We start from the raw sequence: 15,716 nt of genomic DNA on the forward strand, positions 1-15,716 counted from the left end.
GGTGCCTAGATGGCTCAGTAAAGCATCCAACTCTTGATTTCAGCTTGGGTCATGATCTCAGGATCATGAGATGGAGCCCTGCGTCGGGTGCCATGCTCAGTGGGGAGTCTGCTTGAGATCCTCCTGCCCTGTCTCTTCCCCCACTAAAAAAATAAATAAATAACATTAAAAAGGCTAATGCTGGCAGCAAATACTTCTGTGGAACAAAAATATATATTTGAAACTTTAGAAACACAGTAAAACCACAAGCCGGTTTTACCACACAATTATCATCTAAATTTTTGTGTGTGGAGAAAGAATCCCAAACGGAGGTAAGGTAATTCACTTTCCTAGGTCAGCCAGTTCAAGACTAACCCTGTTCCTGGAAGCCCTGATAGCTCAGTAGAAAGGGACACAGATTCACACGGAAACCTCCTTGCTGAATGAGATCAGGACACATCATGCACCATGTATGTTGAGAAATTTGTCTCCGTATGTAAAATGACTGGGGGCACCTTCTTTGTAAAGTGGCAAGAAATGGAGATGAAGCCATCACTTCCTTCACTCAAAGCTGCTCTCTGCTTCACAGAGGAAGAAAACACAAGGTCTGAACAGTAGGAAACAAAATGTCAGAACCCAATGCTTTTGGATGATAACACCTTAGTACTCAGTGTCTCATGAGGCAATTTCATAGGTTATCTCCTTCTATGAGAGAAAAGCCAGGGGATTTCCTATCTGGGACAAGACTTTGTACATGATGGTAAGAAAAGGACAGACTGGGACCAGCAGCCTGAGAGAGCAGAAAGCTGAGGCTGAGGCCACCAGACAGACAGCCAGATAGCGCTGGAGACGTGTGCCTTTTCTCGTCCCAGTCAACTCCTCACAAGTGTGCTCCTTCTAAGACCCCAGAAATGGGTCTCTTATTGGGATGAGTCCTGGTCGAGCAGGAACATGTGCAGGACAAGTCTGGGCTTCATTTTAATACCTCCCAGAGAAGTGAGGAAGTAAAGCAATTGCCCTGTGTTTGAGACCCCCAACAGACTTGGTCAGTGAGGACTGTGCTGCCCTCCCTGTGGAAATAAAGATTTTGCCAAGAAAAGTAGCCATGACTTACTGACTCGGCTCTTCCACGGTGGCCTCTGCACTTTCCTGCTGGGTGATCTTCTTCCTTTCTTCTTTCTCAATCAGTTTTTTCATAGGGTCTTGTAAGCTCTTGATCACGACAATGAACAGGGGAAAAAAAAATGAAAAAGAAAGATCAATAAAAAACTCAACTGCCTCTGGTCCAGAAACCAAACCCTGAATTCAAGGTTTGGGGAGGTTACCTTGATCCTATCAAGTAGACAGAAATGAAATTTGAAATGTTCTCAGACCCATCCAAGAAATACTAGCCTATAAAGGAGAATTGTTTTGCCACTAGATTTATGCTTTCCCCTTCGTGATAAGTTATTCAAAAGAAGGCCTTTTGGCTATTGCTAACTTTATTTTCCATCTTTAACATGCAGCAAAGATAAACATTCTGTTCTGCTTGCAGCCCACACACTGACAGAGTAGAAGCTTTTCTCCCCCAAAGATGAGACAATTTCATTTTATTTTTAATTTTGTTTGTGATTTTATAATCTAAAAACAGCTTTTGAAAAATAAGAGAAAACAAAACCTTTTTTTAAGAAAAAAAAAACACCCCAAAACAGTGGCTTCACATATTCTGACAAGTTAACTCCCACGAGTGGACAGAGCAGGTGCATCCAAATCTTTGTAGATTAAAAATGGATGGGAATCTTTTTCTGGAACATAATTTCTTGGAGTTATTGTTCTCAAGTTCTATTAAATATTTAAGGAAAGACTTTTTTTAAAATCCAGTACCTAAAAACTGTACACCAGTGTCAAAGCCTGAAAAAGCAAAACATTTCCATAATAATTGAATAATGAATTATAAAAAGAGATCTCTACTTGCAGTTCTAATTAAACCACAAACCTACAAATTACACAAGAAACATGTCAAGATACCTAACCTGCTTATAACCTTAGAACCTCTAAAATCCCTCCTTTGGGCCTTCCTGTCTCGTCATCCTTCCCCTTCCCAGCTTTCTCTTGCCTAGTGTGACCCATACAAAGAAGGTGGCAAGCATGTTTCCTACAACGACTGACAGATTCGGGACGTCTACCTGCAGGCTGGACGGAGATGGTCTGGAGACAGTCTCCGCAGAGCAGAGCTGTGATGGGTGGAAGTGCCTGCTGTGGATGCCATGTGGACACTGGTGTTATGTGTCTCACTACCTACACAAAATAATTTCCCTGTAACACCCATGTAATCGTGTTACCATTTTTCTTGAGAATCCACCATAGTTCCTTATTTCTTTCCACTTCTCGTCTAAACCTCTCTGCCTGATTTGAAAGATCTTCTAAAATGTGATCCTATCTTACTCTCCCAGGTGGTTTCCAAATGGGAGCTTTCCATTCAAGTAGGCCTGTCTCCTCATCGCCTTCTATGTGCTAATTGCTGCCTTCCTGTCTTTGTTCATTCTGCTTCTTTACTGAGAAAAGTTCTACCTATTTGTCCACCCTCAAAAGTCCAAACGGTCTTTGCAAAGCCCAGATCAATTACTGCTATTTTCCTTAAAGCTTCATTCACTAAACACAACAAATTCAAGAAAGTCCTCCCATCTTCAAAGTGCATTTACAGGCTTATTCATATTTGATTATATCTATTCTGTATTATGTTTTATTTCTTAAAAAATATTTTTTAAATTAGAAAAATAATAGGACCACATGCAGAATGCTTGGAAAATTAAAAAAAAGGAAAAACTACTCATAATTTGATTTCCCCCCAAAATTAGTTATTATTTGAATATATTTTCTTTCTGGTTTTTTCATACTCATACTACTTATATATAATTGGAATCATTGCATATAGATGTCTTTTTAAGCAATATAAGATGTGTAGGTATTTCATAATAAAAACGTTCCTCATTAGAGAATATAAAAAAGATTTTATATATCATAAACATTCAATATTAAATTAAAATAAATATACATTCATTTACCATTTTTCTAACATAGGGCCAAGGTTTTTTCATTGAATATATGTGCTATGATTGGAGTTCTGAAGCATCTTCTTGCATAAAGCACATCCCAAAGGCATTGCCATCATTGGTAATGACTATTTCTGGACATTTAGGTTAGTACACTCAGTGAACAAATAGTTTTAGAGCATTTACCAAGAGCCAGGTGATGTTTGGGGTGCTGGAGATACAATGGTGAACAAGACAAACAGAATTACTAGTTAGTGATGGGTCTAGGCAGGGAGTTAACATGGGGGATACAAAGTGATCCTACGTCACTACTTCATTTAGCAAGAACATCCTCTCTTGGAAGTGACATTTCAGCTGAGAGTCAGATGATATGCAGGAGCCATGTGTGCCCCTCAGGGAGAAATGGAGGCCTGAGGGCAAAGGCCTAAAGGAAGGACTAGCTTGGCTTGGTCGAGGAACACAATGAATCCACTGGGATTATAATGTAGTGGGCAAAAGTACAAGTCTTAGGAGATCAAGATACAGAGGTCAGCAGGGGTCACACAGGGATAACATTTCTTTACCCACATTCATCAATATTTAACCTTGTGTCTCACTGGCTTCATCATAGTATTTTGCCCTTTATATCTCTCCAATGCATGACAACTAAATGGGATCCATGATTATCAGCTGGAGGGGGAAATGTGATAAAGGACAGTAATGGAACACACGAGGCAACTGGAATATGGACTGTAGTCTAGCTGTTCTTTTTTTTTAAATCATATACCCCAAAGCACCTGGTAAAAGCTGGGCATGTGTGTGTGCATTTTGGAAATATGCAACCATAAGGACAAGTTCAACAGATGTCAAAGACTTACTCTTTTCAATAGATCTGCCAATCACAGCATTTTATTCATATGTAGACACATACACACAGACACACACTATACGCGCACACACACACACACTTCCAGCAGCTTTGTTCCCCAAAGAGTGGTCCAATCCTGGTCAAAGTGAAGCTAGGAGTATTTTCAGCTAAGGCTCTTATGGCCCCAAGACGCACTTTTCAATTCTGCGATGCTTTGTCCAGGCCTCCTGGTTTGCTCAATTATCTTCTCATTGCATTTCCTTTTTCTCAATCAGCACTAGGCCTGGCCAGGACATGTCTGTTCTCAGCCGGGTGCATCTAACTGCCACAGCGCTTGCCTAAGCCCCTGAGATGCCCTTGACAGCTCCATGGTTATCATCCCTTCTGTCTCCAGCCCGACCTCCCCTCATAACCACACTCCAGAAGCTCTCAGACAATCCCTTTGTAATGTAAACCGCTCCTTCCTTCTTTTCAACCCCTTCCCTGTTGGGCCATTAGCAGGGACTCAATTGTTGGCTCCCTGTCACCACAGTCACAGTTAAGTCACTATTGTGCTTCACCAACAGAATGGCTGCAGTTCCAATTGCTACTTTATTATTAATAATTCCTGTTACAATTGCTCCTCTCTTCCTGCTATTACCATTGTCCCTATAACAATTTGGCTGTTGCCACTCAAGAGAGGTGCTAAATACATACTTGTTGGTTACTAAATTAATGTACCTAAAGTTAAACTTTAAGGTTAAAAATTATAGCTCTATAGCCAGGGAATGCAAAGTCTCAGGGGAATAACAGGAAAAGGTTTACAGAACCACAAGCAACATTAATACTGAGCACCTGGGCTTACTGATTAAATATTAGAATTTTGAGCTAAGAGGAATCTTGTGTGGGAACTCTATCATCAGCTTTATTGAGATATAATAATTCATGGACCATAGAATTCACCCACCTAAAGTACACGATTCAGTGGTTTTTGGTATAGACACAGAGTTGTGCAACCATCACCATTGTCAATTTCAGGACATTTTCAAGTGGCATCTTTTGAAGCAAGAAAGAGTTTTAGATCAAACTGAGCTAAATACTCCTCCATACAGCAATGGGAAAAAACCACAACAACACATTTGGAGGTTGTTTCTTACCAAGATGATAAACAATATAGATAATAAACTTAGAGGCACTTTGAAACATCACAGAGGACTAATCACGTCCCCTTTCCCCTCTCAACAATAGTTCCTGGGTGTGACTGTCCCACACAGGATATTGTACACGGTGAACCACTGCTGTCTCCAAAGTTTGATGAAAAGGTGGAGGTGAATTCTTTATAGTATTTTAAAGTCCACAACTCAGCTGAAAACGCTTAACCCTACAGCATCTGTAAAAGTCAGGGGTGACAGCATTTTCTCTGTGACATGAACACCTGCTCAGGCAAAATGAATCTAAGAGGCCTGGCTGACTGCACAGACAGGGCAGCCATCAGATGGAACTATTTTGAATCAGTGGCTGATGCAAGCCACATTCAAATCCGCGTCCAGAAATGAAACGTCAAAACACTCCGTTTCTAAATCCCAAACCCACTAGGTCCTTCATTAAAATTGCTTGTGAAAATCACTATGTTATTATTAGCAGCAATACAGCATCCTACAAGACCGAAAGGTTTTGTACAGAGGAAAGAATGTTTTCAGACTAAGTAACCTTTCTCTGTTTAAGGCTGCACTGACATGCTAATAGTTTCCATCAATGCTTAAATGGTTTCAGGAAGCACACACACAATATATAAGATCAGCGTGACAGAGGAAATGCGCAGAATAAGCTTGCAAAAGTGTCTTAGAAAGGAAACAGCTTAATATAATAATGGGAGTTACTACTTCCTGTATTAGGAAAATAAAAGCAACAGCAACATTCATCTGAATGAAAGCAAAACTACTCAGCAAAACAAATTTCACAGACAAAAGGCTAGCAGCCAGCCCTAATATAATGACCTAAGTTTAAGTTTAGCCCTGACAATCGAGTAACAATCAAGTAACATTTCTCTAATCTTTAATTACCGCATATACTTTTCTTAGGCTACTTTCCATTAATTATACTGTATGCATATGAAGGTGCCAAGCGATTGTCTATAAAAGGAAATAGAAGTGCTGAAAATAGTGAGGCATGGTTAAAAGATGGTGAACTCGGTTGGGTGTGTGTATGTTTGTGTTTATATAATTGGTAGCACATGAGGAATAAAAAGCAGAGGCCGTGATGATGTGTAGGAGACACACAATTCATGGACGTTTAGCACACGTGGCCTCCCCACCAATGCAGTTAGAAATCTACAAAGACACTGTATAAGGAGCACTGTTAATCTAGGACCAGAAGGTACTCTTGAATTGTACTGTAGAACAAAAAATTAGTAAGATTAGAGAAAAATAAACACAATCATAAATAAGATATATTATCTTCTTCTTTGAAATATGATGGAAAACTGTTACTGGGAGGGCCTCACGGTGTCCTGGAAAGAGATGCACTACGAAAATAGATCAAGTAGTGCCGTGACATGGAAAAGGGTCTTCACCCCTTGGGGGCTTCTGGTCACCCCTCAAAACAATGGAGTTAATGACAAGGTATACATCCCTTGGAATGCTGAGGATTAACGGAGATAATGCTTCTGCACAGTACCAAGGTCATAGTGAGCAATCAAAATGTGCTTTCTTATCAACAATTTTTAAAGGTCTAAAAGGAATTAGATGTCTTAAGGGCTCATCTTGTGTTAGGTATTGCACTCCATGTTTTACACATCTCACAAAACCCAGATAAACACTGTATTCCTGGTTTCCTGATACGGAAATGGAAACTCAGGCGAAGTAACTTGCTTAAGGCCATTCAACCACGAACAGGTAGAAGCAATATTTGTATCCAGGTCTTCAAATTTCTACAACTAGTTAAGAAATAGTATTGAAATAGTCAAGCCAAGAACATTTACTGAACTCCTTCATTTGAAGTGCCGAAAGAGATCAAGAAGACTTCATTCCAAACTCTAAAAGAAGGGTTCTAGGTTCCTAGGTATCAGAGGGACTGACTTACACAGATGATGTTTTTTGCCTATGTGCAAACATTTCAAAGTGTTACTTTTAATTGAAAGTTTACATCTGGACTTTTTAAAGGTGGCACTTGTGCCCTCTCCTGCCCTCCTTGCCTCACAGCCAGAAGTACCCCCTAGAAGAAATGACATGTGGCAGAGTGGGAAAAGCATGAACATCCCTGTTCCCAGAGCTATTGCATACAGGGCATGTGGCCTTGGGCAGATGACTAGACCTTTCTGAGCTTCAGTTTCTTCATTTGAAACATGGGGGGGGGGGAACCAAGTAGACCCAACTTCTCAAAATTATTTGAGGATAAAATATATGCACTTTCTATATGTTAGTGCTGAACCTAACAGTATTATTAATTATAATATCCAACGTTGGCACATTAGAGTCACGCATACCATGACAGATTCTCTGAGACGTTACTTCACCTCATGTTTAGCAGAATTTCTGGCATTAAGTAACTGCCCACACAATGATAATATTTTCCCTTTCCCCTCGAGTAAAAGTAAGGGAATGAGAAGAAGTGGAGGATGGAGAGGAACCTTACCGTTACGAGGAGAGCTTGAGCTACCAGCTGCCTGGAAGAACCAATGCCAGTCATCGCAAGGGATGGACGGACTGGTGATCAACCACACTCCGGCCTGCCCACCTCAGACCTCAGTGGTGGCCATGGTCAGCCCCCCCTCCCCTCTCCTCTTCCATGGACTTGGATGCATCTCAATTTTGCAATGATCTGGCCTGGAGCAGCTTGGGGGGGAAGAATCACTCTGCTAAATGCTGTATAAAGTAATGACACTGAGAGAAAACTTGAAAGTCTACAAGGCTATTCTGGATGCTCGCCATGAATAATTGCCATGTTGGGACTGGCAACTAAAATAGCATTGCAGAGATATTTACCCAATTTTCATAAAAACTATTATGGCTTTATTTTCAAAGCAAGTAACTACAGAGCCGTGTGGCTTGTCGGTAAATGTTCAAGTGATTAACTGAGAAATGTGGAGGTGGGTGGAAGAAGGCTGTTAGGCATACAAATTTGAGAAAAACAAAATTTAGAGAAGGATGTTTTTTGAATTGTGAAAACTAAAAGCAGTTTGGTCTCCAGAATGATGTTCCATGTAACAGTGCTAAGTCCTAGACCCCAAGAGAGAAGAAAGGGAACATTGGCACATCTGTTTCAATGGTTATTTTGAACATGCCCAGAGTTAGGTTTTCAAATTCGGGTTTCCTTAGTTAAAAATCCTGGCGCAGGGCAAAAGCCAGTTGCAAAGCCAAAGTGCATTTTTTAAGAATTAGGCCTGCTGCAGGGTGGGAAGCCTCCCTGCCTTTCTTGTTTGCAGGCCTGCCCTGCCCTCTCCTATCCCTGGGGGAATTCTCCCAGCCCAGAGCAGGGCCTGCACGGCCAAAGCACAGGTTTGGAAATGGAGCTGCCCGGGCTTCTGTGGGAGTCAGGGAGGGAGTGGGTTATCCTGGGTGAGGTCTGTGACGCCTATCCCACTGCCATGCACAGCCCTGCCTACAAAACTCACTGCAAAACTAATCATCTAGGGTGACAACAGTAAGTAAGAAAGTAACTTACACTAGGCTACAGAACCTGGCAACCTCAACAAAACCCTCTGTATGGATACTGCCAATGGCTGCTTTCTGGATCCACTATAGAATTCTTGATGAATCCATCCTTGTGACCCCGACCATGGGACCACTGGGGCCACCACTATGAAGCTGGTAAGTGACAGAGCCAAAGTTACAGCCAGGTCTGGCTGTCTCCAGGGCTTCTGACCTTACATACTTTGCTTTGTCATGTACCCAGAGTAGAACACCTGGCTTTCCTGCTAAAAACACTGGAATGGGGCACATCACAGAAATCCATTTTACTACCGGCCATTTTCATTAAATATAGGCACTGTGATCTCTTTTAACAAAACACAGAAGGACATGCCTTCCCCTCAACCAGCTCCCAGTGGGTGTGTCCACTTCTACAAAGGGCCCCCAGTACATGTTTCTCTATAGAGACATCTAACTCCACCCACATAATAGGGGAGAAAGACCACTGATACAAATAGAATTTTAGATTTTCCAGGGAAAAGCCACTCGGCTCCAGAGGGGGTTTTTTACTTTTGCTTTTGCTTTTGTTTTTGTTTTTATTTTGCTTTCTCTGACGCCTGTTTTGGATCTATGGGGAAATGTGTAAGTAAACAACATCCTGGAAGGATGAAGTAAACATGACCACATCTGAAGGTTGGTAATTCAAGACAGGGCACTGTTTTCCTACAGAAGCATTTCATTTAGCTTTCTAAAAAAATGCTTTAAACTCATAGTCTAAATTACTTTCTCTAAAAAAGTGACAGTGCTTTTGAGATATGACTAGAAATATTCCATTCCTATCTCCGTGACTACTTCTACCATGTGAAAGACATTCTCAGATGATTTGGAATCAGTATAAAATTAACATATTAATAATAACCCATGCAAAATACCTATGTTTGGTAGCATTTTAATGAAACAATGAATATATACTGTTTGAAAATATGAGATTAGAACATTGCTTCTTTTATTGGAAACCACTTAAAAAGATGGTTCTCTCCACTTTAAATTTGAGCTTTGTTGCATTTAGATTTAAAAAAATTGTAATATTAAAAAAATTTTTGTAATATTAAATTTCAATGCTAAATTTCCCATAAACTTAAAATGTAACAAAAATCTATAAATCATAAAATATAAATGATGAAGGATTATGTCAATAAAGGTACAATTAATAGAACCATATCAGGCCTGAGTTAAAAAAAGCAATAGTTGTCACATAAAACATTATCACAAAATATTCACAAAATGTCAACATAGTCACTTGGATATTTTTCAAGATGTAAGAGGTGGAGACTCAATTCATTTTTACAATAAAATTATTTTGGGAAAGAATGACACATATTTTCTGGAGAAGGGTTCATTAGAAATAAAACTTAAAACTTCTGGGGCATGAGTTATATCCCTGTAATTCTGCAGCAAAAGACTCTTCCCTCCGAACAGGATGCATCGAGTGTTTAACACATTAATTATCATCCTTCATCAAGCATAAAACTAACAGTCAGGAAATCCAGCTGCAGTGCACAATTACCAACACTCAGAATACACCCTGCAGCAAAGAAAACAAATGGGTTGCTTTTCATTAACAGAGCTTGGCAAACCTCTCCAAAGACAATGTTTTCTTTCCAGCCAGAGTCCCAAAAGGCATTTCAGGGGCTATTTGCTTAGGTAAATCCAGAGAACAAATAAATTGTGAAAATATTTATTTAAATTTCAAAATATCCATTATCAATATATAGTGCCATTCAGAAGAAAATGACATATATTGAAAATGACTCAATCAAATCAAAATCTTTTATATATAAAGCAGGTTTTAAAAAAATATTAGTGCAAGAGGTTGGTAAGTCAGGTAATATCTTCACTCTTGATGGTAATACATAAGGGATCAGTGGTTTTCATTTTCACGTTTCGTGACATACAATATGATATGTAATACGCCTCTACGTATGCAGTAATGAGTTGTGTGATAACAGGATTCTATTATACAGATTTAGGTCCATATAAAGAAAATAATTAGTGACTAGCTTGTGATTCTAATATAACATCATTGAAAAGCCTAGACAAATAGCATTCTAGAAAAGTAATAACAGCCTAGGTTAGTTGGTTGATTACTGGACACTTAACATTCTTAATATTACTATAATTATATTTTACCTTAACAGATATATTATTTCTACTGAGTTTATATTACAATTAAACCATAAACTGTTACTTAAACCATAATTTAAGGAAGACTCTGGGGATGTAAAAGGCAATGGATCGTCATGTGCCCAAAATATTTGTAATTATGTCCTGAACCACTGCCATCAAACTTTCACTAAATTCTCTGCCCAGAAATCCTCTAACATAATCAGCTTGATCCTCTCTGCAGGATAAATATCATGGCAACAATTAAAGAGCCATATTTTCCTCAGCACAGGAGGCCAGGGAGACACATAAGGATTCTTCCATGCTTGTGGCACAACTTCAATTTCATATTGTACTTTATATGCAATTAACGCAAACCTGAACTTCTTTTAAATCGTATTTGCAGTAGGCATCATTCCATCTTCCACCTAGCTGACTTGAGTTATTTCAGTTATCTTTCAATAGACAAATTTCGAAATTGTGTTTATTACAAAATAAAATCTGATGCACATACACACCCTAATACCTAAAACACTGCCTTATCAAGGAATAAGTGACGGGATTCTGTTCAGGCCTGTATAAGAAATGTGAAGAGTGTGAGTTGTAATAATTTTAATCAATCTGGCTTGGTCAGGATAGATGCTTCCTAAGGTGCTGAAAGCAGTAATAAATTATAGGGAAGGAACATAGCCCTACCAATGACAGTAATATTGCTGATGTGATAAGAAAGCCTTTGGGTTCACTGGATACAGAACATTTGGCTGGAAAAAGGAGGATACGTAAGAAATAAAAGGTCCCTGCCCTTGAGTGCTTACAGTCCAGCTGAGAGAGTAAAGAGGGGGCACATTCTGAATCCAGTTACCATGCAGCATGTCAGCAAGTGCCAATAAATGAGCAAATGACCAGGTGACAGGAGGATTATGGAGAACAAACCTCACTGGCCAGATGTCCTGTCTGGAGTCAGGGGAGGTGAATCTCAAGGTGAGTGCACTGTTTGGGGTTCCTCTTGGGACTTTCATTTAAAGGGCCAGGGTCTTAAAGGTTTCTGTCTTAGTACTTTTATAGATGCAGGAACATTATAAACATCTCAAAAACAGAATCAGAGAGGTGTTTAAAGCAAAAANGGGGTTTAAAAAAAAAAAAAAAAAAAAAAAAAAAAGCTTTTTAATGTTTTCTTAAGCAAGGTGATCAGTCATTTACAAATTGCATGAAAAATTAGAAGGAAGGTAATTTCAAGGTGATCTTTAACTAGTTCTTTCCTGTTTTTTTTCCCCCCAAAATATGACCTGGCCACAAAGTACCTAGTGTTCTCTCATTCTCAAAATCCTTTTGCAACCCAAGTCACTTCCTTCTTGACACACATTCTCCATCAGCAACCAAAATGATTCCACATTCAGTTGCAATCCTGAGAATCAGATATTTTGCATATATCCCCCTTTGAGTTGAGAAATCACTGAGTTTAATGTTTTTTCGACTGGAAAATATTCCTGTAGTCTGATGGAAAAATCTAATTCTGTATTAGATGATACTCACAGAATAAAATGACATTTGTCAGAAGTAAGAGAGGAATGAAAAATACCTTTTCAAGTGAACATATTTGAATAATTAAAAAGTAATGGAGTATACTAGACTTGTACAAACTTTCCTTTAAGAACGTCAAACAAGTCATTTAAAGGAATAGGACCAGTCCCCACAATTCACCTTCCAGTAATATGTACCCCAAGTTTCCAGTTGTGTTTTTGTATTGCTATGATGAATACTGATGCAGTAAAAGACTATACTAGGGGGCACAGTTCCCTCTTTGACATTGGAAGTTGTTGGAATAATGATGATTGCCACCCTGGACACTTGTCTGTGATGTAAACAAAACATTACATTTCGTAAGATTTTCTAATGGCCTCTCTGGCTTTCATACCTTTAATGTAGTGAATTCATATGGTTGATAACCTTTGAAGCTCTCATGGATGGCTGCCATAGTGTGAGAAGTTTTCTCCCAAAAATGAAGCAGAGTGGTCTGTAAGGAAAGACAGTGCAGCTATTAACCTTTTGAATACCCAGTTCTAGCCACAGGCCCTGGAGAAGGGTGCCCATCTGTGGCTTTTGAGGACCTCCACAAGAACATTCCAACTCATCTCTGCAGCCTTGTTTCTCATTTTGCCCCTCTTTACACCTCCCCCAAATACTGCCTCCCACGGCTAATAATGCTACACCATTTGGGACATTTTTCTCTCTGTTCTCTGTACTTGTCCCATGTGATCCATTCCCCAAAACCCAGGGATCATTACCAATCTACTTTTGTGATCCCTCCACTGATTCAATTTGTCCCTCTTCAAACCCTCATTGGATTTTGTAGAATTTATTTCACTTAGCACATATACCCTGCTTTCTCCTTGAAATACAGAAAATAGAGTCAGACTGTATGTACTATCTCTGATTTTCTTCTGAAACTTTCAGTTCCTCGAGGACAGGGAATTTGGTTTTACTAATTTTTATATTCCCTACAACACCCAGAATTTGGTCTCCCATACTCAGTTGGTGCCTAACAGCACTGTTGTTGGATAGGAGTACCATCCTGAAGGACCTCAGGCTAGAAGGAGACAAAAATTAATAGTTCCTTGAATTATGACCCCCTGATGAGTAAGTGACAGTGCCATGGGAAATAGAGGCCACAACATGGAGTGAGTTCAGAGGAGGCTTTCTGAAGGATGCGATACTCAGACTGGTACATCAAATAGAAGGGACTATGGAAAGGTACAAATGCAGGGGAAAGGCACTCAGGCAGACGGAACCACCTAAGTAAATGCAGGAAAGTGAGAAAGCACAGTGTGTGCACAGGAAATAGCTAATATTCAGTTTGAGTAAACTACAGGTCTACTAGAAGGGAGAGGTGTGGAAAGTAAATTGTGAGAAAGACATTCAGAACTTTAAAACGCCCAAACCATACTTTTAGCTCCAACACCGTCTTTCTGTCCCCCTAAACCTCGTAACATTCTTGGTTCATTGTAACCAACATCACTTTGTTACCTGGTACGTTGCTAGCATATGAGACAACAGATTGCATCGGCTTGCTCCAAGAAGATCCACTTTCTGACACACATCCATCTTCAATTTGTCAAAGCTTTTTTTGGCAAGGCGTACTTGTGTCTGTACCTATGAAAGTAAAAGGGAACTTTTGAACCACTCAGACTCTAAAGTGGTTAAAATCTGCCAGCGAGGGCTGGCTTATCTCTCTCATACAAGAAAACACCTTTGAAAATTCCAGGCAAGCGAGAAGATCCTACAACATCCATTCTTTACCTCCAAAGGACTTCAACAACAGCACTGCATATGACGACTTTACAGCAGATTTGCCATCCTATTTTTGTTAGTCAAAAGTTTAAATTCCTCTCCTCTCAAAGCATTCGCTAAGTGACTGCAATGGGGAGAAGTCTGGAAACATGCACTGTGGCCAGGGAATAACCTTCTCCCTGTTGTTGTTTCCCTATATTTCTTTGAAGCTGACTTCCCGTATATTCTTCACTCAGCTTCCCTATTGCCAGACTCTTACATAACACGGTACATTTGTTAAAAATAAGAAACCAACACTGACACAATCCTATTAGCTAAACAACGGACGTTATTCAGATGTGACTAGTTTTTCCATTGATGTCCTTTTCTTTGTTCCAAGATCCAACTGAGGATACCACATAAGAGAACCGTGACACAGCCTAAAAAGCTGATAAACTCTCAACTTTTTATTACTGAGTATGTACACAAGCAATACTCCCTCTATCCCTCAGCCATGTAGTTCAAAATGGAGTTAAGTCAGTAAAAGATTCAGAAATATCAATTCTATACATTATTTGATAATAAAATGGAAGGTTTTAAGGGGTGCCTGGGTGGCCCAGTTGGTTAAGCCTCTGACTCTTGATTTTAGTTCAGGTCATGGTCAGGGTTGTGGGATCAAGCCCCGCATTGGGCTCATGCTCTCCCCTCCCTCTGGCCCTCCCCCCACTCATGCTTGTGTGTGGTTGCTCTCTTTCTCTAATAAATAAAACAAATCTTAAAAATGAAACAAGTTTTAAAAATAATACAGCTACTTTAAAAAGGGTAAAGTCAAAATTTCTCCTTCCTCCAATCTGAAGCATCACCACACTGTATTTTAACCAGGGAAAGCCAGCCAAATACCAGTATATCTCTGATAATCCATGCAGTTATAGTTACCAGGTAGGTAACTGCAATCTGGGAGTAATGCTGACTCATTAGTGATAGTTCTTCCACCACAGGATATCAGGAGGCAAGGATGATGTCTACCTTGATCACCACTGCATGTTTGGCACCTGGTGACCTGGTACAAAGCAGGTGCTGAATACATATTTGGTGACTGAATGAAGAAATTTTCCAGGCCATTTCAAAAGGTAAAGTGCCTAAGTACCATTTTAAAGTATAACCTTTAAAGTTGTTTTAGAAATAATGACTTTATTTTTTAATAGAAATAAAAATGAAGATTATTTGACATAAAACATTAATTTTTACCACTGATACTACTACTTATATTCACAGCTTATAAGATTCTAGGGCATGGTATAATAACAGCAACAATTGATACAATTGTTATCATTTGTAACAATATAACAGTTGAAACAATTTAATAATAGATACAATTCACAATTAATACAATTGATACAATTGAACAATTAATACAATTCACTCACCACATGCCAGCCATTCTCTTTTAGCCTCTGTTATAACCCTCTCTGACTGCTGAGGGTAAGAGGATTCATCTGGGGAAGTAACTAATGAGCAAGGCTGCCATTCTGGATTAGCCTGCCTGCCTCCAAAAGCCATACTATTCTGCCTCTCAAACAACTTACACTGGTCACTGGAAAATCAAGATGCTCAAAATTATGATTCTACCCAGAACCCAAGTTTTTCCTGTAGATTCTATGGAATTGGAAAACAATGAGCCAATGCATTTAATGCAATTTTGATAGAATTAATATCCTTTATGAATAGGGTCTTATAACTGTAGCTATATAAAACATTTCCTAAGAATTCCTCTGTATTCTTGGTCTACAGGTCCAGGAAAACCAGGGAATAGAAGCCATC

General features: G+C 39.4%; 1 protein-coding gene across 20 annotated transcripts in view; it reads right to left on the reverse strand.

Moving 5' to 3' along the window:
• ICA1 (islet cell autoantigen 1) overlaps positions 1-15,716 on the reverse strand; it is a 137,954-nt gene that overhangs the window by 26,648 nt on the left and 95,590 nt on the right. For all 20 annotated transcript variants that reach the window (XM_034668228.1, XM_019800276.2, XM_034668236.1 and 17 more), the window contains 3 exons: positions 13,653-13,778; positions 12,544-12,642; positions 1,094-1,191 (listed from right to left, as the gene is read on the reverse strand). In XM_034668228.1, the coding sequence (XP_034524119.1) occupies positions 1,094-1,191; positions 12,544-12,642; positions 13,653-13,778 (323 nt within the window). The remainder of the gene's footprint in view (positions 1-1,093; positions 1,192-12,543; positions 12,643-13,652; positions 13,779-15,716) is intronic.

This window comes from Ailuropoda melanoleuca, chromosome 1, assembly GCF_002007445.2.
Source record: "Ailuropoda melanoleuca isolate Jingjing chromosome 1, ASM200744v2, whole genome shotgun sequence".
NCBI classification, from domain to species: domain Eukaryota; kingdom Metazoa; phylum Chordata; class Mammalia; order Carnivora; family Ursidae; genus Ailuropoda; species Ailuropoda melanoleuca.